The 26648-nt window shown below is 33.3% G+C and overlaps 1 protein-coding gene and 2 pseudogenes across 1 annotated transcript; 2 read left to right on the top strand and 1 right to left on the bottom strand.

Annotated features, from left to right (window-relative positions):
* The first annotated feature begins 4205 nt into the window (after positions 1 to 4205).
* Positions 4206 to 8348, top strand: LOC127125762 (triosephosphate isomerase, chloroplastic). Its single transcript, XM_051054584.1, has 9 exons — positions 4206 to 4534; positions 4809 to 4835; positions 5691 to 5760; positions 6398 to 6521; positions 6752 to 6836; positions 6947 to 7079; positions 7201 to 7374; positions 7892 to 7974; positions 8054 to 8348. The coding sequence occupies exons 1-9, from the start codon at positions 4352 to 4354 to the stop codon at positions 8108 to 8110; spliced, it is 936 nt and encodes a 311-aa protein (XP_050910541.1). The 5' UTR covers positions 4206 to 4351; the 3' UTR covers positions 8111 to 8348.
* An 8652-nt stretch (positions 8349 to 17000) lies between these two features.
* Positions 17001 to 22174, bottom strand: LOC127130030 (uncharacterized; annotated as a pseudogene).
* A 385-nt stretch (positions 22175 to 22559) lies between these two features.
* Positions 22560 to 23852, top strand: LOC127130029 (uncharacterized; annotated as a pseudogene).
* The last annotated feature ends 2796 nt before the right edge of the window (positions 23853 to 26648 follow it).

Genomic DNA, 26648 nt, shown 5'->3' with positions numbered 1-26648 from the left:
TTACACTTGTTTCCTCGTGTTATTGGAGAAATACAAGGAGACTAAGAAAGAACGTCTCGCTAGAGCCACTAGCCTGAATTTGATCAACACAAGATGAGGGGAGCTATATTTTTTATCTATTCATAAGAGAAGAAACCATAGGGGTGTCATGGTACATGAGGACGAGGAATCTTAAAGACCAACATATTTCATCGACAAAGTGCTACATGGGATGAAAATAAGATACCGAGAGTTAGAAAAAAATTGTGTTAGCGCTCATAATAACGAGCCATAGGCTAAGACAATATTTCATGGAACAACATATTATGGTTAGGATCGACTACCCGATCAGGAATAACCTATTTAAAACAATTATTGCTAGAAGAATGACAATATAAGCCATGTAACTTTTTGAGTTTTATTTCACTAGAGACCTTTGAAAAATTATAAAATTCTTGGCCTTGGTAGATTCCACAGAAGGGACTATGTCAGAAACACTAAAAGAATTATCCAAATGGACTATATTCGTGGACGGATTGTTAACATCAAAGGTAGAAGGGATATAACTTTTCTCAAAAGTGAGAACGGATTTGCCATCAAGGTAATGATGAAGATTGATTTCTCGACATCCAGCAACCTGCAAGAATATGATACATGCTTGGATGTCCTTCAAATGGCTCTAGAGATTGGAGCTAGGGACGTGGTAATCAAATATGTTCCCAACTTGTAACGTCCCAGATCAAAGAGGATTACCGAGTAAATGGCCTAATCATGCAACAATACCTAGAAAACAAAAAGGGTGTCATTTCAAATATTAAATAAGGTGGAAATTTAGCATGTGCCCAAGGAGCTGAACTCAAGGGAAAGCCTTTTATCTAAAGTTAATAGCTCCAAGGTAAGATATTGTAATGGGAAGGTGATACACGAAAAACTAACCTCCATAAACATCATTAGCATGATAAGAACAACCAGGCGTGCGAATAAAGATCCACAACGAGTGGATGACACCAATAATCAAATACATCATCATCGGGGAATTACCAAAAGAGAAAATAGAGCTTCTAATCCCTGCTAACAAACTTGATCCTACTCATTGGTAGAGGTCTCTTATGTACTAAATGTTTTAAAAATCCGTTGTTAAAGTACCAAACCTATGAAGATGGGAAAACATCTTAGAAGTGATTCATAAAGGGACGTCCAAACAACATTTGGGAAGCACTCACTAGCAAAAAAACCACGAGGGGATGCTAATACTAGCCAAAGATGAATAAAGATGCTAAAGAACATGTAAATAGATGCAAAAAAAATGCCAAAGGCATGATTATGTACACCTTGACCCACTTATAGATATGAGTATACTCCCCCCGACCCTTCTCTTGGTGGGTAATGCACATTTTATGACCTTTCTTAATGGTACTATTACATTAATAAATTAGGTTGTGTGTAAAAGCTTCCTAAAGGTTTATGAACATCCTTGATCAATCCCACAAGCACCTTGATGGTTCCTCTAAATGATTTAAAGTGTTTTTAGAAAATATAGAGGTTTAAAACATATTTTGGTGAGTGTGTGCAGTTCCTTAGTATTTTAAGAGTTACTCATATATCTTTACAATACTCTGATCTGTCAAACACAAGCCAAGTGAGCTTTTCACACTTCATCTCTTTCACAATACTTAAAGCTTAAAGATCCCTTGTTAGATTCACCATTGATTCAACACTTCATATGTAACTTGTCTTCTTCATATTTGATAAGGTCTGATAGAGATCTTTTGATAGACACCATCATCAGATATTGCTCGACAGAGATCATCAGGGATTCCACCAAACTTCACTTGACATTTGATGTTATCTATAGAGAGATTGGCTTTGACATCTTGATCTCACAAGTATAAAAATTTATCATCTTGATCATAAATTCAGATGAAGACTTCACATCATAATATTTCCATCATCAAAACTATTGATATCATTTGATTGTTGTATGTGTTATACCTGCAAGCATATAAATCAATATTCTCTCCCTTTTTGATGATTACAATGCATATCTCAAGGAGGTGGAAAAACAAAGAAACAAAGATAAATGATTAAAATGGTTTAAACTCCCCTTGATTAATATAGAGAGTATATCCTACTCCCCATAAGAATATACTCTTCCTCCTTTAGAATTATCAAAAAGGCGAATATAAACAAATAGGAAAACAAATCTAAGCACATACATCAAGTAATTCACACAAGAAGTTAAACAAGATCAATAAAGGCATTAATCAAAGGAAGGATGCATTAAAAATCAACTAAAAACATCATTCATTAAAAGGAAATATGATTACAATGGGAAAAAATGATGCAAAGGAAATCAAACAGCGAGCAAAGAAAGCAAGCAATTAAACAAGTGAAGACTACTTCATGTACTCATCATCATCACTTTACAACTCTGATGGCAGTGATATATGAGCGAGATGATGCCCCCAAAAGTTGATCTTCTTGTTGGCTCTTCTTTGATCTTTGATGAGAGTTTGGAGCAAAACTTCAGTTGGAAGAGTCTGGAGGGGATTTCATAGTCAAAATTCTCGAAAGTTGAAGGTCCTGCTTGTTGCGGTGCTTGTTGTTGGGCTTGTTGAATTTTAGTGTCTCTTATCTCTTTTGGAGGCTTTTGAGACGACACTTCATCATTGATATCGAAATGCATCTGCCCCACTACAACATTTCTTATCCTTGAAGATTTTTCCCATGATTCATCATCCTGGACATTAAATCCAATGTGCTCCAAAACTTTCGTTATCAAGTGACCATATGGTAACCACATAATCCCTCTTATCTTGCTCTCCATCATGTGACAGATCACCGCGCAGACCCAATTTGTCTCAATTTTGTTGATTAGTAATTAAGTTACGACAACATCAAACATTTGATAACTATCCTAGGTTATGCTTTCTTGGGACAAGGATGTGGTTTACCACATAGTGAGTAAGATGAATGTTTGGGCGTACACTTCTTAGAAGAAAAGGAGAAGAAATACCACTATTTAGAACTAGCAGGAAGGAATGACAAACATTAACAAAATAATATTCAACTTTATCTGATTCACTGAAGAAGGACCAGAGCAGAGAAAATTATAGATCTTAGCAAATTCCTTTAGAGACATAGATATATGACGCTTTCGAACTAAAAAGGTATTAATACCATCTGCATATTTGAAATTTGCAAAAACATCCTTATTAGAATCAGATAGTTCTCTCTCAAAGAGTCGCTAATGAAACTTTATAAATTAACCTCTTAGAAATCTTGAAAAGATCACGGTCTTTGAAAACACTTACATCCATAAAATAGGATATTAGTATCTCTCTAATAGCATACTCCATATTATATATATATATATATATATATATATATATATATATATATATATATATATATATATATATATATATATATATATATATATATATATATATATATATATATATATATATATATATATATATATATATATATTCTTTATTTTTGTTATCCTTTTATTTTATTTTACTTCTTTTTGCAAACCTTTAAAAAAGTAAATTTTTTAAATACATTAAAATATTCATAATTAAAATATATTCTTTAAAAATATTTATTTAATAGAATGTATGTAACTATTATAGTAATTAATAGATGCATTGCATTTTTCTATTTTTTATTTATTTATAATAAATTCTTTTAATTTATTAGTTTTGGTCCAAATTCATATAATCTATTATTGAATGCATCTTATTTTCTGGTTCACATGTTGCACCCATGCTTTTACTTCCTCTATCTCAAAATAAGTATCACATTTAAGAAAACTATTTGTCCCAAAATATTTATCATATTAGATTATCAATGCAATTTGAATTTTTATCTATCAATTATATTTTATAATTAATGTTCTGAATTCATTGTTTTTTAATTTTGTATTAATGTTAATTCAAATATACCAATAGTTTGATAAAATTATTATTCTCTATTTTATTTATTATAATTTTTAAATTTATTTTAAGATACAAAGAATAATAAATATCTCATAAATTTATTTTAGATTTTGCCCATTTCTATTACAATAAATAAAAAAATTAAATTGATCTAATGATAATTGGGCTGAACTTCCTTAATAGGACTTTGGTTCCAACCTCACACCTACCGTTACTAGGGGCTGTAACCATGTTAAAATTCATCGAAATGAATTAGTTTATTCACTGAACCAAATAAAAAAAAAATATAATAAAATAAAACAAAGTAGTAGCGTTAGTAAAAAGAGTCACGGTCTCGCACTGAGCACCACCAAACACAAAAAGCTGATCCAGACTGCACTTTACCTTACCTGCTGCTTCACACACACTTCCATCTTCCAACAACATCCATGGCGGTAACTTCAACATCACTCGCTTCTCAACTCTCCATTGGCCTCCGCCCCCACCACCCTTCCCCCAAACTCGATTCCCTCTCTTCCCAATCTCTCTCCTTCTTCGATCCCAATATTCGCCTTTCCGTCTCTTCCCCCAAACCCTCCCGTACCGTTATCGCCATGGCTGGTTCTGGAAAGGTACTTCTCTTCCTCCTTCTTCTTTCTCTTCCAATTTTTTATTCTTTATTTTTCATCGATTTATTCGAGGAAAAAACAGTGTTATTATCACCATTTCAAAATCATATCTACATGTTGTACATTTGATGGTTAAATAGAACTTGTAACTTTAAGTTCGGAAGGCATTGTAATTATTGACTTAGTTAGGTTGCGTTTATATTGCTCCTCAAGTGTTATTCGTTTTGCTACTTACTATGGTATATTGATATTTTCTTTCTTTTCTCTGTGCTTTCAGTTCTTTGTTGGTGGCAATTGGAAGTGTGTAAGTATCTTTTTCACACAATTCTTTGCTACTTATGATCTTTACATAATTTATGTTATTATCTTGCAATGCTTCCTTTATTTCATTGAGATATGAATTGTTTAGTCACCTCTGTAGCACCGACCGACGAAAAAAAAGGGGTGTTTGTTCAGTGTCCGAAACCGACACCAACACTTGTGATTACTTTTAATTTATTCATGTTTTTCAAATTATTGCCAATGTCAATGTGTTGGTGTGGTGTTTCAAGTGTCTGTGCTTCATAGTTAGTCACATTGGCCCTTGAATGTGTTTGATCCAGTCACTGTATTCCCTGAATGCATCAAAATTACTAAGACATCACCGATGTTTTTCCTTAGTTAGTTTGGTTTCAAATTTGTATATCGATGGTTAGTTTGGTCATCAAATGTGTCTCTGTAAGCTACTTTTGTCCATGAATGAGTTTACTAACACAAAACAAACTCATGGATGTTTTTATAACTGCCACACACATTTAAGGACTAAAATGACTGTTTACTCAAGCTTTATGTCCCAAAATAGCTGGCTTTGTGGTGAATTTCCTTCACGGTCCATTGATTATCTTATGATTTTGATCATGCAGATTAACAAATTTATTTTCTTCAACAGTCTTACCATTTTTTTGTCGTAGCCACTTGCTTTTTATATTGGTTTAGTCAGTAGTATTTGTTCGTTTTTTTTATGCAGTAAAGACTAAATCACTTGTAATACTGACTAAGTGATTGATTTTCATGATTCTATAAGTTTCCAGTTCAGTTAGAATCAGCATTACATTCAGTATTATTTTCTTCTTTAAAGCTATCTAAACTTGAATTTGACTACTTTTGTTGTTATCTTTAGAATGGAACAAAAGACTCCATCACTAAGCTTATCGCTGATTTGAACAATGCAAAATTGGAGCCTGATGTTGGTGAGACATATTCAATCTTCAATCCTACGTGTTTCTAGTTGCAGCTTACAAGATGTAAAAATAGCGAAATTTTATATAACTTTTCCCAACTCCTGAAATCTAAAATAAATTGCTGAGATTTGAAATATATTTGGTGTAGCAAAATGCTGGTGAAATGTATTCCAACTACAAATGGTGTATTACTCACTGTCCATCATATTAATGACTATAAATGTTCAGTTCATTAAATTAACCCAGGTCTCTAGTAGGATAGTGACCACTCACTCTAGTATGTAAAACTAGGAAGGAAAATGCAAGGGATTTCCTCTAGGATCCAATGTTGGGTCATGTGCAGAGAAGTCCCTTGTGCATTGAGCTTTCCAGACCCTACATTTTCTCTCCTGTTGGAATTTTTTTGCTCACGAGCAATGTGGTCAATATTCAATAATGTGCATTTTTCTGGCTAGTTCAAGGACTTGTATCATTATCTATAATTGTGAGGGCTCCTTGTATTGTGTCCCAAAAAAGTTAAACATTTTTTGGTAAAAAAAAGTATAACATTAAGTATGTGGTTTAGGTTAATTGTTTTCTTCTTAATTACCACTTTAATATATTTGTTATTTGGTTTTCTTACCTTTCCATGTTGTGAGAAGTACAGATGTTGTTGTTGCACCTCCCTTTGTGTACATCGATCAGGTGAAAACCTCAATTACAGATAGGATTGAAGTATCTGGTCAGAATTCTTGGGTGGGAAAAGGTGGTGCTTTCACCGGAGAAATCAGGTTAGCTTCCTCTTTCCTGTCAAAACTTATTTATTCTCAGTTATTTATTAATCTATAAAGTTAGGCCCATTGGATGGACAAAGATACTCTTCTATTTTATTTTTGCAACTGTCCTTCCTGCTATTCTTTGCTTGATATTTAAGTAGTTTATATTATTATTTTCTGGTGTTCTTATACTATACAGCAATTTAAAAAGTTAACTCAGCTACTCAACAAATATAACTTTGCAGTGTGGAACAACTGAAAGACCTTGGATGCAAGTGGGTTATTCTTGGACATTCTGAGAGAAGGCATGTTATTGGAGAAAAGGATGAGGTAAAACAAATTTAGAAATCATTTATCGTGTCTTTCATAGAAAATGTGATCAGTATCTTTGCAAGGGATCCATAATACATAAAATATGAGCTGAGAATTGTCAACTTCAGTTTATAGGAAAGAAAGCTGCCTATGCTTTGAGCGAGGGTCTTGGAGTGATCGCATGCATTGGGGAATTGTTGGAAGAAAGAGAAGCTGGGAAAACTTTTGATGTCTGTTTCCAACAGTTGAAGGCTTATGCAGGTGAAAGCCATGTTTTTTCATGATCAACTTTTTTTGGGAAGAAAGCAAGAAGAGAGGGTAGGTATTGATTTTACTGATTGTTTCCCTAACATCCATTCCATTTTATATCCATTATGTACAGATGCGGTGCCTAGTTGGGATAATATTGTTATTGCATATGAACCTGTATGGGCCATTGGAACTGGCAAAGTGGCCTCTCCCGAGCAAGCTCAAGAAGTGCATATAGCTCTTCGTGATTGGTTAAAAAATAATGTCTCAGCTGAAGTTGCGTCTAAAACACGAATTATTTATGGAGGTAAATCTTTTATTGTACCTTCAGTTGCATTTGCCGTTGTCGTCAAAATTTAAGATGGTGTATAAATTTATAATAACGTTGCACACATGATTCAGTATCATGTATCCCTGCGTTGGGAAAACAGCTTTGCTGTCGCTCCCATTATTTTTTTTGTCGACCTATTCCTAAGATGAATTCTATAGTACCGAGTGAGTTCATTCTTCAATCTGGTAGGCCCATTTATGATGCATGAGTTCAATGGAACAACAGACAATTGCGAGTTTGGAGGGGGAGGGGAGGGGAGGGAAAGGGAGGATATCGGGGGAGAGAAAGAGAGAGAAATATAGAGAAACTTATATATGTATAAATCTCTCGCTGATATTAGATTGGCACCGACCGTGTTGATTGCAGAAAGTTGGTTTAAATTCAGTATCTTAGCAACTATAAAATAATATAGTTTTCAGTTGAAATGTTAATTTTTTTTCCAGGACAGCAACATCTGGATGTATTATTAACATTGCATTAAACTGATTTTTAGGTTCTGTAAACGGAGGGAACAGTGCCGAGCTTGCAAAGAAAGAAGACATCGATGGATTTCTTGTTGGCGGTGCTTCATTAAAGGTACATAGTTTCTTCAAATTGTTTTTGACCAAAGTGACAATACAATAATCACTTACAAGTTGATCTTGTTGAGATGCAGGGTCCTGAGTTTGCCACCATTGTCAATTCAGTGACATCGAAGAAAGTCGCGGCTTGATTACTTAATGTGGTTTTGGCAATATGAGAGCATTAAGGAAGGTGGCAATAATATTACTTGGTTTGGTCTTGATTCATCCTTTTATTATTTTCATTGCAATCAATAGGAGAATCATCCTCCCAGTTTTCTAAAGAACCTGTGTTTTATGGTATAGCATTTAGAGATACAAAGAATGTTAAAGGCAATAAATGTTTCTGAATTATTGTTGTTTTTCATAATTCACTTTTACATTAAGAAATCTTGGTCTTATTTTTGGCCTCAGGGCGCAATTGGAATCATGCATTGCGAGTAAAATCGACAGAGTTCCTAATCAACCACAAAAAGAGGGAAAAGGGCTAAAATACATGAATAAAATAATGATTTGGTTGGTAATCATAACCCCATTGTCACTAGCAATTTACTAGTATAAACAAAGGTAGCTGGTAATCGTAACACCTAAAAAATGATTATAAACAAAGATATTAAACAGTAAATTTGAAATTAAAAAATCAATTTTATGATCAAAAGTTATGAATTGAAATTTTTAATTATAATCAATTTTGAAGACAATTAAATGCAAATTATTTGTGTGGTTTGAAAAAATAGAAAAAGGAATATGCATCACGCTGTCAATCATTGAGATCTGTGTATTTTGTCACATCACACTTTTATTTTTAAAATATTATTATGATTTAGTATTATAAAATATTTTGATTGGATGTCAGTGTGATATTTCTTTACACGGACAACTGACACTGCACTACCTTTAACCTCTTATAAAAAAAGGTGGTTTTGAAAATCTATAGTGTTATAATTGTAGAAGTTATGTGTTGGGAAAAAATGATATAGAGAACAATACATCCACACCCTCCAAAATAAATATTTAATTATCTAGGTCCATGATACATTCACACCCTCTAAAATAATATTTAATTACTTCTCTCAACACTCTAATACAAGAGTATAAGAGAATAAATAAAATTAAATATAAATTTAAAATATTTTTGTCTGGTACATTTTTGTAATGAAGAACTTGAATATTTTATATAGCATTTCTCTCCATTTTTCTTTACAAAACTAAGTGATGTGGATGTTTAGGTTGTTTTATCAAAAACACAATAGATAAGTTTTAATAACAATAATGATAAAGGCGATCATGTCTTATTATCAGAATCCCCTATTTCTACTTAATTGATGAAACACGCATTAACAAACATGAAATGACTACAAAGTTACACGACATACTAACTCTACCACTACACCCAATCCCTCGACATGTAGCTCACTAGTCTAACCGTCAATTCCCTGGTCTCTCAGGGCAATTGTATAGTCATACTAGGAAACAAAACACGTTAGTCCCTAAGTCACAATTCCTAATTATCCTATCCTTAGTCAATTAGTGAATTCAACAATTATAGTAGTCCAGATAAATATCCCTAACGTCAGAAGTCACTATTTATCAAAATCAAATTGATTTTCGTAACAAACAATAGACAATGAGCACAATCTATAACTGAATAATAATAGAGTCAAGATAATTACATTAACGTCATTTGGCCATATGTCCCAATCAAATACAAATAGGCTCATCATCAAATAACTCCTAAGCTAAGAGAAATCTAGCTACTTATGTTGAAATTAATCAATACCATACGTTTATACTCAAAGATCATGAAGAATCACTGAAGAAAAAGCTCTCAAGTGGCTACAATTGCCTACACAAGCTCCAAAATCGTCCAAAAATCGAACCCCTTTTTCTTTTTAAATCCCTCAAAATTGTGTCAGGAAAGCGTCTTAGCACGACCGCACTGAGGAGCAACGCGTGCACATTGCATAATGATGGTAAAAATGTGGGTGCGTTGATTTTAGAGGCTTCAGTGTGTTTTTGTTCCTTTTTTCATCAATTGTCACTCCAAGTCCTTTTCTTTACCCTTTGTAACTTTTTCTATGCTTTTCCACACTTTTGCTTCTAACTTGCTCATTTTTAGTCCGATTTTTCTTACTAAATGACGTGCAATTACAGCATGTCATCACAACCCCAAACTTGTTATGTTGCTTGTCCTCAAGTAACTTGTCTGCACACTGAAACTTTGTCAGAAATAAATCATAAACCTTACCAATTGAATGTCACTTACTTTTGCTGATCGAGATATCCATTCTCTACTTTTCTCCAATCAACTCAGATCGATTGTTCTAGCATGAGTACTCAACCTATCTCTCTACTCACCATTATGCACTTAATTGCAAGGGTGTTCACTTAATCAACATACAAAAATAAAAATAAACGAATTTGTAATTTATCTGCAAAATCAGTCAGATCATATTTAAACACACACATTTGAGAACTTTTAAAGTTTTAACGTGACTTATGTCAGGGTAGGATAATTTTGGATAATAGGCTTACACCTTGGAGTTAGATACCTCGTTTCCTTCTGTTATCTTCTTCCTTTCATATCACTCTTTCTTTAATATTGGATACTTAGGAGTTTTCTTATTCCTGACCCTATTATTTTCTTTCTCTTTTTTGTTTGTTTGAAAATGTCATGTTTTTGACATCTTATATTTTTTTATTTGACAAATTTCTCTAGCACCCCTAACCCCAATCTTAAATGTTGCTAACTTTCAAGAGCAACCCCAAACTTAATGATTAGCATATTGTCATACTCCAAAATTTGTCCCCCCTTTTCATTTCTACCTAACCTTTGATTTATGATCTCATCTACATACCTACGGCATGATAGTACATTCCACTTGCTTTGAGAAACTCAAAATCATGGATTCAAGGGTCTTGATCACACAAAGCATGGAAGGGTGACTGAGTCCTCAAGCTAGGGTTCATTGTAATGGCCATGCTTGTATTGAAACTTTTCATCTTGTAGGTATTCATCATGGAGCATAGTGGAAATCCTAATTCATTCGTGTTAGGTGTAAGCATCATCATGATCATTCAAGTCCCTAAAAGCCTAGTTTCTGATTATGGCATTATCATTTATGGTGTGTGCATTCAAGTTTGAGGATTCATCTGATTCATCTGATCCATTAGGTATGGTTCATGTGCTTGAAAGATTCATGATCATGATTCATTGATTAAGGTTCATTCAAAGCTTCACATGTTCATGATTTTTTGTTTGATTGATATTCATCTGGTTTGATTCATAGCATGACATAAGTCATTTAGTTCAGAGGTATTGTGGTCCACATTCAATTGTCCATAGGAGAATACTCATTTTTACCTAAGTTGACTTTTGGTCAACGATTGATTTTTTGGTAAACTAGTTGACCAAAGTCAACCATCAAACTAAAGTCCATTTTTAATCTTGATTCATTTTTCTAAACCACTTTAAACCAAATCCATCTTTCACCTTTTAAATCATGTTCATTTAACTGCTTTTAACCATGAACCATTTGCCATTTCTAAGCAATTTTCCATTTCTTACAATTTTTTATTCCATTCCATTCCCATTTAAACCATTCAAATACATTTGGAATTCCAAATTACCTACAACCATTTACAAGTCATCTTTAAATCTTATACATTTAATTCCCATTTAAACAATTACAAATTCAATTTCATCATTCCATAACAAAGAGTCATAACCATACATCATTTCAAGTTCATAACATAAACCCTACAATTTGATAAACATGACAAAAAACTCAGCTCCATTTAAAAGTTACAACACCTAAAACATCCAAGCATTAATTTCAAACCATGCCATAACAAATTCACAACATATCCAATTAACACTAACCTAACCAATCATAATAGAACTAGCACAACTTCTCTAACAAACCAAAAAAACCTAAGTGAAAATGGCGAGTTCAGTGGAGAAAGAGGGGTCTGCTACTAAAGTTGTAGCTGTAGTTGAGAAGCCTGTTTCTTTGGAACTTCCAGCTCCATCTGGTTGGAAGAAAGTGTTCACTGTACCAAACAGGACAAGGAAAACCAATAATGCTTGTGTTAAAAATGCCAATCAAAGTTTGCAGAATATGCCTGAAAATCCGAAAGAGGGATGCTCTTACCAATATGGAGATGAACACTTACCCCTGTCGAAGCGAGCTAGAGTTAGAATGATTAACTCATCATCCACGGGGAAGAACACAATAGAGTTGTACGAGTACAGGAGAAAAGTATTATTGTTCATACTTCACCATTGCGGATAATCATATCATCAAACGATGAAAATGGTTGCCTTGCTGATGGCGACTCATCGACATTAAATATGGATTTGGCTAGTGTTTCTCCTAAGTTATTAACTCATTGTTCCGAAAATGGGTCACAGACTTATGAAGTTAAAAAAGACCAATTGTTTAGCTTCTCTATGGATGATGAATCTGCTTTAAATCCATCTAAACGCATCAACCGTGCATTAAAAGCAACGTCTACCAATGTTGTTGCTGCTGAAGGAGCTTGTATTGAATCACGACCCTCTAAAATGCCTTCTAGTGGTAGATGTTGTATATCTGCTGCAATTAAGAGATGTTCTTGTATGATTATTAATAACCAAAGAGGTGATGGTTTAGAACTGAAAAGCTTGGACTCTTGTGGCATTGATTGTTTCAATAGTCGAGTGTGTAGTTTTTCAACTTGTTCAAATCTGATGAGTTTAATAGAGGACACGTCGTCTATTGAAGAGGATAAACAGTTGACCAAGTCACAAAAACATGAGTCTGGAAAGGATATCATCCCAGCCCCAGGTGCTAGGCTCCAAATTGGTGAATCATTTGTTTGTATCGCGGTAGAATGGATATAACATTGTTCGCTTATGAAAAGGTTCGATTTTTGATTGCACTTAAGCAAAAATGAGTTTGATTGGTTGAGTTTGTTTTTAGGAAAATGACGGATACTCGAGAAATGAAGCGCACGCCAACCACTCGTTTATTCGAGGACCAGGAGAATATGCATCGCCCATTCCCTTTTCATCCAAGTTTGGAATTTTGAAAATTGTTGGCGGAAGATGATAACACTGAAAGACACTGCATATTTGGCTCAAATTGCACATGATTATTATAGTTTTATTGTTATTTTCTTGTGTTATGCTTGTCTTTTGTCTTGTTTTCAGGTACATTGCCTAAATAAAGCCTTTCACGGAAAAAGGATGCGAAAAGAGAAAGAATCAGAGATTTTCAGTGGAAAATACACACATGGCGTTCCACATGGTGTTGGCCATGTGGGTAGCCATGATGTGTAAGCATTTACCCACATTTCAACGGTCACAAGACCACATCTTCCACACTTTGTACACATGGTGGACGCCATGCCTAGATGGCGGGCGCCATCTTCCTATTTCACACCCAGTCAAGGGCGGTTGTTAGGAAGTGGCCATGAGTAGAGATTTTTTCTCCACACGAATTTTGAAAATGCTATGTAACTTCCAAGGCATTGTTACACTATAAATAGGACTTAGGTCTTTAGTTGTAGGCATCCAAGTCTAGCTGTAGTATAGGCCATAGAATCACACAGTTAAAGCAATAATTCTTCACACCGGAGGATTATTGCACCATTGTTGTAATCATGTTTGGAGCATCGTAGAGTAGAAGTTAATCTTACCGTCATTTTAATTTCAAGTAAGATTTATTTCAAGTTTGTACCAGATACAAGTCTCCGATTTGGATCAAGTTTTTAATACATTTCACATTATTATTATTTATTTCTCGCTTCGCTTTTAATTTGTTTATTTCCTTGCACTGCCTTTAATTTGTTTATTTCCTCGCACGATTACTTGTCAGATTTATTTTATCATCGCAAAAGTTTCGTTTTCAAACCATACTTTGAACGTATTCATTATGTGGTTCACTTTTAAAACCATTTGCACACTTAGAACTTTATTTCTCTAAATGACTTATTCCATGAATCAATTATATTCTATGCTGTTTAACGTAACCATGTCCAGCTAAATCCTTAGTGCTGGAATGTGAGGACCGTCGTTTTGACGGTACTCCGCATGTTGTATATGTAGGAATACTTTAGGGGCTGTTTTGATTTTAATACAAGTTTTCTGTGCGTAATTTGATCGGTTACTACGGAAGTAGATCTGAGATTAAGTCGGGTAAGATCGAAAGTCGTCCGACATTTAAGATAAAACTTGGTTAGTTTTTAATTAATAAAAACAACAAAAGCGCTTTGTTAAATTAATTAGGAGGTTTTAATATTATTAGAAAGTGATTTTAAAACTATTTTCGGACGCGTTTATAGGTTTAGGATCCGGTTGACCGAGCATATGCCGGAAACCCTTTAATGTTAAAAGTTTCCAATCAAAATCACTTTTCAACCGAGTCTTAGAGGTAATTATATACAAAATGATTTTTTTCACTTTAACGCAATACGCGACCGGTGCAGCGTGAGCGACTGGTATAGATTTGAGGTTAGATCTGGTTTCGATTACGCTAACGCAATAGTTCCTTTTTAATTAACTCTTTTTCAAGGAAGAAAATATTGCCCCATAAGTAATTATATTTAGAAACAATAGAAGTACTGTTTAATCGATGTGAATCACATTCCAGTATCATTCTCTCTGAATTTATCTTCATTATTTTTAATTCCTATGCACTTTATACACCTGTTTGATTTGCCTTAGATAAACACCGTAACGATAGTAATCGATAGATTGACATTGGTCTCTATGGGATCAATAATCTTTTATATTACTCTGACGTATTCCGTATAATTGCGGAAATCACACATCAGAAGACGAATATCCGAAGCAGTGAAGCGTGCGCCTCCCACTTGTTTATTCGAGGAGCAGAAGGATGTGCATCCCCCATTCCCTTTTCATCAAAGTTTGATTAAAATGTTTTATTCGGAAGACGAATATTCGAGGAATGAAGTGTATGTCAACCACACGTTTATTCGAGGAGCAGAAGGATGTACATCCCCCATTCCATTTTCATTCGGTTTTATTAGGAAAAAGCTTTTGAATTTAAGGGCGGTTGTCACCGGTGAAAAGGAAAAGAGGTTGTGTGGTGGTATAATAGTGGCCGGTGCGAGGGAGAGAAAGAGAAGCGTAACGGAACAGTGGTGATAGTTATGATGATGAGCGGTATGAGGCGATGAATGGTGATAGTTTAAGGGAGGAAATCGACAAAGAATGGTGTCGGTTTTGAGGTTTGATGGTGATGGAGAAGAGATGGTCTAGAAATGGTGATGAAAGAGAGTGGCACATGATATGTGAGGGTGGAAGAAGACGATAAGGGTTGTTATTATGGAGGAGAGTGAGGGTATGGAGGTGTGTTGGTGGTTATGGGTGAGTGGAGCACCGACATACGTGAAATTTGAGAAGGAAGATTCACGCAGAAAGAAGAAAAATGTGTTCTCAGCTTTTCCTTTTTTTTTTTTTTTTTTTTTCTCTTTTTCAATTTATGGCTGTGAGGATAGAGACTAGGACTAGCGGATGATTCCTTTCTTTCTACAAGTCCCAATCGGTCCCAATTTATACCCTCCTTTTAGGGCTTCCTAAATTAATTTAATACCATCTTTGCACTTGGACTTTAGTGTAACTATTTGAGTCTTATGTTATTAGAATTTTACAAACAAAGAAAAAAAATTAAATCTACCACATTTTCTTTAATAAACCCAATTTACTTTTGGAAATTTTTAAATGATGGAAAAGTGAAATAAAATGAAATCGAAAATACACCTAACTTTTTGTTTTATTTAATGCCCCCGACAAAAAATTGGTATGACAGGATGCACTTTACTTTGATGGAATGACCATATTTGCTGCATTAGGATTTCCCAACCTAGTATTTTAAAAATCATATCGAACCAGCCATTCAAATTAAAAATCGGAGGGGTCACCGATCTGGTTTGATTGTTGGATTGAGTGTGCTATTGAACCAGTGAGAAACAACTAGATATGGTCAAAATTGGTAAAATAGTTCATCATGAAACATATTCCCTTTATAGAAGAAGATCATCAAGAAATGTCATTGTAAAAGTTGTGATATCATTGGATAACATATATGTCGTCCCAAATAATCCAAAGCTTATATTTAAATATTAAGCCCACATCAACATGGAATGGTGCAACCAAATCACTTCTATCAAATACCTTTTCAAATATATCGATAAAGGTTATGATCGAATAACTTCATCAATTATAAGAGATAAAAACTCCAATCCAACTCCAGCTGAAGATGTTGATAAGATTAAACAATATCTCGACTGTTGCTATATTTCATCGTGTGAAACGTGTTGGTGAATTTTCTCTTTCTTCATTCGTAGAAGAAAACCAGCTGTTGAAAGAATGTTTTTCTATTTATTAGGTCAACAATCTATATACTTAATAGATTATGAGTGCACTAATGATGTTTTAATCAAGCTAAGTGTTACGGAGTCAATGTTTAGTTCATGAGTTGAGGCTAACAAAAAGTATCCTTAAGTAAGAGTACTTACCTATGGTCAATTTGTCATAAAATTTGTCTATTTCAAAATAACAAGAACATGGAAACCAAGAAAAAAGGCTTTACAATTGGAATATTAGTATGGATTCCTCAAAGTACTTGAGAACTTTATTATCTCCGTATGATGCTTACTGTGGTTAAAGGCCCTAAAAAACGATATCATCAAATGCATTAACAATTTTCAGCATGAAACATTCAGAGACATGACAATAGAAGATCACTTAGTGATTTTGTTTCAAGAAACAAACTTATAAGTTATGTTCTTTAATAACTCGGTAACAGGCTCATTGATGATGAAAAGAACTACGACAGATGCAAACTAAAAGATGAATATATAACTCTCTTCAACTATTTGACATGTAACAATATAACTACACCATTTACACTATTGTTTGCTGAAATCCTGATAAAGTATGTATAAAATATCAACATATGAACCGAGCGTTATTTTCCATAAGATTACAAATTCTCTCAACAAGCAAAAATGAGGATTATTTTTTCTGAATGGTTATAGAGGAACAGGCAAAACTTTTATATTGAAAACCCTTGCAACATGTTTTCGATCCCAAGGGAATATAATATTAACTTCCACAAGCAGCGAAATTGCTTCTTTGCTATTAGCCGGAGGAAGAACGATACATTCCAAGTTCAAAATCCTAGTTCCTACATTAGACAACTCAACCTGCAATATTAATGGGGAGAGCGAACATGCTAAATTATTGAGACAAACCAAACTGATCATATGGGATGAAACATCGATGGCTTACAAATACACTTTTGAAACCCTTGATTGTACCCTTATATATGTCATAACTAAAACAAGCAAATTAACATCTATTTTTGGAGGCCAGGTAATATTTTTTTGGGAGATTTTTGTCAAATACTTCTTGTCATCCCACGTGGTTTCCGATCCGACCTTGTTCGCACGCCCCTTAATTCATCTTACATATGGACCACTATGAAGTATTAACCCTGACAAATAATATTAGACTTCATAATGGTTCCAATGGTACGAATGCAAAATAAATTAAACAATTTTCTAAATGGATTCTTAAACTGGGTGAGGGTAAACTTTTTGAACCTAATGACAGAAATGCCGAAATTGAGATTTTTCCTTAACTGTTGATTCCAAAAATAGACCAACTAATTGTAGATATTATTCAAATTACATGTCCTGGTCTACTTTAAAATTCCTTGAATGTCAGTTTCCTTGAGGCAAGAGAAAAATTAGCTTAAACTATTGAGACATTTGACGAAATCAATGAATATGTCTTGGGTATTATTCCTGGTATATCACTACTCCAAACACTTATTTCATATAAACTTCAACTTGTATTTTATTGTCCTTATCAAACACACAAATAATTCATTATCAATTTCAAATGATAAATTTCAATTAAATTATATATGCAGGTGACAAAAAAGTTTATATGAGTTCAAACTCAGTCCATAAATCTGATGTAAACGATCCCTCAACCTATGAAGTCATAACACTAGAATTTCTTAATTCACTTATGACACCAGGCTTACAAAATCACATCATTAAATTGAAAGTTGGAACTCCAATCATACTTATGAGAAACTTGAACCAATCAGAAGAATTGTGTAACAATACTGGGTTAATAGTCACCAAAATTGTTGATCATGTATTAGAGGCAAAATAATTTATGGAAAGCATGACGAAAATGTCATTTACATTCCTCAAATGAAAACCTCACCTTCACAATCACTTAGGCCATTTAAACTTTCAAGAAGACAGTTTCCAATTATTGTTTTTTATGCAATGAATATTAACAAGTCACGAGGTTAATCATTGGAATTTGTTGGGCTCAACTTTCCTTGTTCCATCTTCAGTCACATCTAGTTATATGTTGCAGTTTCAAGGGTCAAGAATAAACAAAGATTGAAAGTTCTGATTCACGACAAAATACAACGACAACTAATCTTATATTTAAAGAGATCTTTCAAAATTTACATGTAAGTTAATATTCAACCATATTATTACAATGTTGTTAACTCATTATGCTAATCGTTTCTTTCATTTTACATATAAGACAATGACAACTACAAATAGTATTAAATGGAATAAACATTTGATGAAGATCTTTTTTCCTTTTTTGAAGTTCATTATGAACTACTAAGTTTATTTCTTTAAAAGTATCTTTTACACTTTTCCAAGTTCTACATGTTATTCATTCATCGTTTAAGACGTTATTAAAGGCATTTTTGTTAAGACCATAAAAGTATTAACATTTTGGTCAAAAACATGTCACTACATCTCTATTCAGTATATGATTCTCTTTTAGTTGGGGTTACATCTCTATATAATCATATATCAAAACGAAAATATGTTCATTCACATATTCATAGCAAAAAATGAACATTACACCAAAGAGTGGGTTAAAATGATACTTAACATTATAACTAAAAACCTCAAAGATGGAGTTTTTCAAAAGTACTTACATAAAAGACACAACACAACGTAACAACAAAATACACAACATAAGAACACAACAAGTGAAACAACTTAAAAAAAAACATTCATAATAACTTCATCATCAAAGCATCAATATTAACTTCATCATCAAACACATTCAAACCATCCATTAACCTTCATAGTAAACTTCAAATTCTACTTCCTTTTAAAATATATATCAAACATCAACAATTATGCAAACTAACATGTAAAATCTCAGGAGGACGACAAAGAGTAAAATTCAACTCATCACTAGTCCTCAGCCTTTTTCCTTTGCAAACTCATACAATCCTTGACCAATAATATACTTTTCATAGTAGCTTCTTTTAGACATGTGAACAACATATTCAGACATTTTGCATGTTCCCTCATCAACCATCATGATTTCATCTTGATTCATATAAAGAACTTGACGAGAAATTTCTCGCGGGAAATGCCACAAAAAATATAATGACTTAAAAAAATAACACATTATTTTGACTTAATTAATTTACTTTTTTCATCATTCCTTACCCGCACATTTTTTTCCATTTTTGATTGAGGGTGTAACTTTGAATGTCCATGTGTATTCTTCACTATTATGAATCACACCTTGTGATGGAAGTTGGTCGTTGTTGTCACCATGTGGTTGTCGGGGTTCTTCACCATGTGGTTGATGGGGTTGTTCACCATCTGGTTGCTAGGGCTCAATATGCATTTGAGGTTGTTATGGTTTTACTTGCTCTGGATGTGGGTTGTTGTTGTGACCAAGGGGTTCAATGAGTGCTTGAGGTCTTTCAATTTGGCGATGCAGAAAATCAATCATCTGCATGACCTCTTCAATGTCCACATCTGATGAACTGAATATAAAAAAATAATACACATAAATAACAAACACAAAGAGTATGCATGCATGTCAAAAACAGAAGTATACATGAATTTTAGTTAAACAAAACAAAAGTGAATTACTTAATAAAATAAGTGAGGACCACATATTAGCAACTTAAAGACAAAATTATGTGAATAAAATAAAAAACATAGTACCTCGTAGAAGAAGAGACTGATATATGACTCTTTATCTTTCCGGATCTTAAATATAATGAAGTGGTAAATACCAAATTCATTATATAATAAAACCAAATGTGCCATTCATTTTAACGACCTGGTTTACTAAACATCCCAAAAATGAAACCATTTCATAATAATCTGTATTCCTTCATGTGGAATCACATTGTAGCTTAAAGGACAAGTGGCTGCAACAAAATATTTTATTCACTTACAATGAAAATATTTACCACCCATATATTTCGTAAGTCAATGTGATTTGATGGAAGCATTTATATATACGTTATCCAATATTTGTTTTTTTGTTACTCTAAAACTTTGACCTTTTCTCTTCCAAAGGCCAATTTCGTGACTCTAGATGACTGAATATCAAGGATTTAGAGCATTTATGACATCATTTACCAATACTTATCAATTATTTTGGAAAAGCACTAATACATCATTTTAACATTTAAGTTGATTTTCACTTATTAATATAATGTACAATACCTAATGGTTTACACGTGTGACTATAGCTATCTTTAAAAATATTTAGAGCATCTCCAACCATGAACCCATTTTTGGGTTCCTTGTGGGACCTATTAAGCCACGTCAGCTTGAAGCAACTCATTCAGTTTTTCACTCCAATGATGCAACTCTGAAGAACTCATATTGGGTCCCACAACTTTACTTTATATATTAATATATTATTCATATTAAATTTTATATTAATTAAAATAATAATTTTAATTATTTAATTTAAAATTGATATAAAATAAATAAAATTCAAATTAAACTTATAATCTAAAATGATAATTAAAATTAATCTCAAATACATGATATATAATTAAAAACAATAAAAATAAATAACATTTCATAATTAATCAAACTTAAATTTCATCATCTTCATGTCCAAAACGTTCCCAAATATACTCGACTAGATCTCCTTGAAGTTGACGATGGATTTGTTTTTTACGAATACTTGCTCTTCTTTGTAGTCTTGTTGCAAGATTCAGATGAGGACCGCTAAATGTTTCAGTTGTTGAGTTGTTGATATCCACATTATCATAAGAGTAATCAAAATTACCTCCATATGTATGTCGTTCGTCTTCCACAATCATGTTGCGCAATATGATGCAGACATATATAGTATGCTTGATGGTGTCCATGTGCCAAGCACGCGCTGGGCCACGTATAACTGCAAATCGAGATTGAAGCACTCCAAATGCCCGCTCCACATCTTTTCTAGCCGATTCTTGATGTTGAGAAAATAATTTTTTCTTTTCTCCCTGTGGCATTGAAATGGTCTTGACAAATGTAGCCCACTCAGGATATATACCATATGCTAAATAATATCCCATATTATATGGTGTCCCATTGATTGTATATTGCACATTAGGAGCATATCCTCCCAAAATATCGTTAAACACGTTGGATTAGTTTAGCACATTAATGTCATTGTTTGAACCTGCAATACCAAAGAAAGCATGCCAAATCCATAAGTCTTGCGATGCCACTGCTTCAAGCATGATTGTGGGCTTACCATGATCACCTCGACAAAACTGTCCCTTCCATGCAACTGGACAATTTTTCCATACCCAATACATACAATCAATGGAACCCAACATACCTGGAAAGCCACATGACTCTCCCATTTGTAAAAGATGTTCAACATCAGTGTTGTTAGGTTTTCTCAAATACTCAACCCCAAATACAACATTCACGCCCTTAACAAATCTTTGTAAGCACTCAATTGAAGTGCTTTCACCGATCCGAACATATTCGTCTACAAGGTCAGCAGGAGACCCATACGCCAGCATACGAATAGCAGCTGTACATTTCTGCAATGGTGAAAGACCCATTTTACCAGTTGCATCGACCCTCATTTGGAAATATTCATCATAATTGCCAAGGGCATCTACAATTCAAATAAATACATGCCTATGCATTCTGAACCTTCTTCGAAATTGAACATCTGTGTATACTGGGTTTTCCGAGAAGTAGTCATTGAATAATCGATTGTGCCCTTCTTCGCGACCTCGATCTATAGTTGTTCTTCTCTTTCGCCTAGAAGGACTCCCAGAATTCTGAAGCTGTTGTTCTTCATCACTGTCGTCCATAAATTCTTCTTCAACCAACGCCCAAAATTCTTGATCGTTATTATCTAAATTGTCTGAATCCATTGTAGTTAGTAAAGAATGAGAGAAAAATGAGAGATATGTGGTAAATATGAGAATGATAAAATAATGACATAAGTCGTAGTATATATAATGGTTTGAATAACGACTAGTTTAATTTAAAGTGGTACTAATGACCATTTTACATAGGTGTTGATAAAATAAAGTGGTACTAATGTAAAATGATCATTAGTACCACTTTATTTTATCAACGCCTATGTAAAATGGTCATTAGTACCACTTTAAATTAAACTAGCCGTTATCCAAACTAGCCGTTATTCAAACTAGCCGTTATTCAAACCATTATATATACTACCACTTATATCATTATTTTATCATTCTCATATTTACCACATATCTCTCATTTTTCTCTCATTCTTTACTAACTACAATGGATTCAGACAATTCAGATGATAACGATCAAGAATTTTGGGCGTTGGTTGAAGAAGAATTTATGGACGACAGTGATGAAGAACAACAACTTCAGAATTCTGGGAGTTCTTCTAGGCGAAAGAGAAGAACAACTATAGATCGAGGTCGCGAAGAAGGGCACAATCGATTATTCAATGACTACTTCTCGGAAAACCCAGTATATGCAGATGTTCAATTCCGAAGAAGGTTCATAATGCATAGGCATGTATTTCTTTGAATTGTAGATGCCCTTGGCAATTATGATGAATATTTCTAAATGAGGGTCGATGCAACTGGTAAAATGGGCCTTTCACCATTGCAGAAATGTACAGCTGCTATTCGTATGCTGGCGTATGGGTCTCCTGCTGACCTTGTAGACGAATATGTTTGAATCGGTGAAAGCACTTCAATTGAGTGCTTACAAATATTTGTTAAGGGCGTGAATGTTGTATTTGAGGCTGAGTATTTGAGAAAACCTAACAACACTGATGTTGAACATCTTTTACAAATGGGAGAGTCACGTGGCTTTCCAAGTATGTTGGGTTCCATTGATTGTATGCATTGGGTATGGAAAAATTGTCCTGTTGCATGGAAGGGACAGTTTTGTCGAGGTGATCATGGTAAGCCCACAATCATGCTTGAAGCAGTGGCATCGCAAGACTTATGGATTTGACATGCTTTCTTTGGTATTGCAGGTTCAAACAATGACATTAATGTGCTAAACCAATCCAACGTGTTTAACGATATTTTGGAAGGACATGCTCCCAATGTGCAATATATAATCAATGGGACACCATATAATATGGGATATTATTTAGCAGATGGTATATATCCTGAGTGGGCTACATTTGTCAAGACCATTTCAATGCCACAGGGAGAAAAGAAAAAAATATTTGCTCAACATCAAGAATCGGCTAGAAAAGATGTGGAGCGGGCATTTGGAGTGCTTCAATCTCGATTTGCAGTTATACGTGGCCCAACGCGTGCTTGGCACATGGACACCATCAAGCATACTATATATGCCTACATCATATTGCACAACATGATTGTGGAAGACGAACGACATACATATGGAGGTAATTTTGATTACTCTTATGATAATGTGGATATCAACAACTCAACAACTGAAACATTTAGCGGTCCTCATCCGAATCTTGCAACAAGACTACAAAGAAGAGCAAGTATTCGTGAAAAACAAGTCCATCGTCAACTTCAAGGAGATCTAGTCGAGTATATTTGGGAACGTTTTGGACATGAAGATGATGAAATTTAAGTTTGATTAATTATGAAATGTTATTTATTTTTATTGTTTTTAATTATATATCATGTATTTGAGATTAATTTTAATTATCATTTTAGATTATAAATTTAATTTGAATTTTATTTATTTTATATCAATTTTAATTTAAATAATTAAAATTATTATTTTAATTAATATAAAATTTAATATGAATAATATATTAATATATAAAGTAAAGTTGTGGGACCCAATATGAGTTCTTCAGAGTTGCATCATTGGAGTGAAAAACTGAATGAGTTGCTTCAAGCTGATGTGACTTAATAGGTCCCACAAGGAACCCAAAAATAAGTTCACGGTTGGAGATAGTCTTGTATCATTGATGAGTGTACCAAATGCTTTACATGTCAGTGTATCCTCCTCCAACTGCTTTTCATTTTAAAACTTATCACTTATGAATATACTATACACAGATGAGTGTAACTATATGCCAAAATACTCTTTTTTTAAATTGCTTTTCCAAATACTTATATAAATTCACACTACTGAAAGACCACATTTGAAAATTTTCCATGCATCTGTTCAAATAACAAAGCATCTTAAACCAACATCAACTACTAAACTCTTTTTATTATTCATGGAATCAATATGACTTCTTCTTCACTCAACTCTTATAGACACTTTTTGTTAAAATTTCTTCCTAGGAAGTGTTTTACAAGATAATTGATAAGTTTTAATATATCAACATTTTTTTTCTTTTTTTGTTTTAATATATCAACATTTTAACTTCTTTTTTTGTTAGTCATATGCTGAAATTGATCACATGTTTGTTAATCTGTATCATAATAAACTCAAAAAAAGATGGACAATATTGAACAATCAAGGAGTATATCATGACATAATATATAACAAATATCAGGATCATCAACTTATAATAAGTGGTTGAAATGATATTGTAAAATACTACAATTTACTGGATCAAGTTGTTCTTCAAATAAGATATCATGGTGACAACAATTTTGCAATACAAGACATTAATCCAGTATCTTCTCAAGTTGAATCACCACAGTTTTATAGTAGATATATTTTTCATCATAACTTTTATTCTTTTGATATTACGCTAACACCTATTAATATTTCATTACCGAAATTATTTGAGTTCCAACAACTTTCTTTATTTTTTATTGTATTGAATTAAAAAAATTCATCATATTATGTATTATTTAATTAATTTTTTTTTTTATGTTTTATTATAAAAGAAATTGTAGGTTTATTTTGCAACTATGCTAAGAGATTATGATTATCACTTTCTTCTCCTCTATGGTTAACGAAAAAAATAACACTTACTCTATTGAGCATTGAAGATTCGTATAGAACAAAATTGACATACAAATTGGATGAGTTTTGTAAATCTAATTTATTCACACCTGGAGACAAAATTCAATTTCGATTTGACGTTAACTCAACAAACAACAAGTGTCATGTTTATTAAATTAGTCTTTAGTTAATTATATTTTAGAGATTTATGTTTTTCATCTTTAATAATATTTTTGTCTTTCAGTTTTAATTTTCATGATAATTTCAGTTACCATCTTTTTTCATATTTCCTCTTATATGTTTATGGTCAATTTCGTTTTTAATTAAAATAAATCACTATTAAAATAAACTTAAACATTCAACGACCTTTAACGAGCGACAACATGCGAATCCGTGCGGATGCACAAGTCAGTTACTAGTATTCTAAGTTATTAGAGTTGTTCTTTCAAAATAACTTATAAGTTGGTAACTTTCTCATGTATAACTCTAACTTTGTCTACATCTTTGTGGCAGTCTTCTCTCTTGCAATTTCTCTAAATAATTTATCTCCAAGTCACAAGATAATGACATTTTTTTGTCTTATTATCATCTCCGTCTTTTTCGATTTAGTTAGAAATGACATGTTCGTCTCACCCTTCAAAACTGTTGGTGCACAAGGTTGAAGATGAAGATGATGAAGAGAGAGAGAGAGAGAGAGAGAGAGAGAGAGAGAGAGAGAGAGAGAGAGAGAGAGAAAGAGAAAGAGAGAGAGAGAGAGAGAGAGAGAGAGAGAGAGAGAGAGAGAGAAAGACTCTAACTAACTTTGATAACAAAGTTGGAAAACGGTTACAATTCAGAGTCTGCTTACAAACTGAAACTGAGTTCAGTTTATATACTATCAAAGCCTACTAAATGAAATTCGAATGCAAACCAAATTAAATGCAAACGAGCCTGAATTTGAATTACAACTAACACCATCCCTTAATTCATATTCAGCTAATTAAAATCAACAACACCGATTTCATCCCTCAAATGGATAAAGAGTCTAGTCTTGATAGCCTTAGTTATCATATATGTCAGTTGCTTCTGAGTGCTACAATGAACAACTTCAAGCACTCCATCTTCTTTCTCCTTCTATGCAACACTGGATTCTTGGCAAGACTTATAATTATTTTTTTGTTAATCATCAACCTCATAGGTCACCTTGATCTTCAGATATTACAATAAATTCATCAGCCACACAACTTGACAAGCTGACAATGCACCTGGAATATACTCAACTTCTTAGGTTTACAATGTAACCATTGGTTGCTTCTTGGAGAACCAAGAAATGGGACCTCCCAAATACTTGAAGAAATATCCAGAAGTACTTCTTTTGTCAACTCTGTCTCTACACCAATCAGAGTTTGAATAGCATATCAACTCAGAATCATATTCAACACCAGAAGGTAACAAAACTCCATACCTTAGAGTCCCCCTAATATACCTAAGTATCCTGACAACAATTTGGTAATGTGACCACTTTGATTTATTCAT

Source organism: Lathyrus oleraceus, chromosome 3, assembly GCF_024323335.1.
Source record: "Lathyrus oleraceus cultivar Zhongwan6 chromosome 3, CAAS_Psat_ZW6_1.0, whole genome shotgun sequence".
Classification (NCBI taxonomy): Eukaryota; Viridiplantae; Streptophyta; class Magnoliopsida; order Fabales; family Fabaceae; genus Lathyrus; species Lathyrus oleraceus.
Note: the sequence above shows the minus strand (reverse complement) of the source record. Positions and strands in the feature narration are given on the sequence as shown.

What these genes read in the sequence shown, in the direction of transcription:
- LOC127125762 (XM_051054584.1), top strand. Translation starts at nt 4,352, where the DNA reads ATGGCGGTAACTTCAACATCACTCGCTTCTCAACTCTCCATTGGCCTC. An exon ending in TTATTGGAGAAAAGGATGAG is followed by an intron (nt 6,837 to 6,946) that starts GTAAAACAAATT and finishes TGTCAACTTCAG; the next exon opens with TTTATAGGAAAGAAAGCTGC. An exon ending in TTGGCGGTGCTTCATTAAAG is followed by an intron (nt 7,975 to 8,053) that starts GTACATAGTTTC and finishes GTTGAGATGCAG; the next exon opens with GGTCCTGAGTTTGCCACCAT.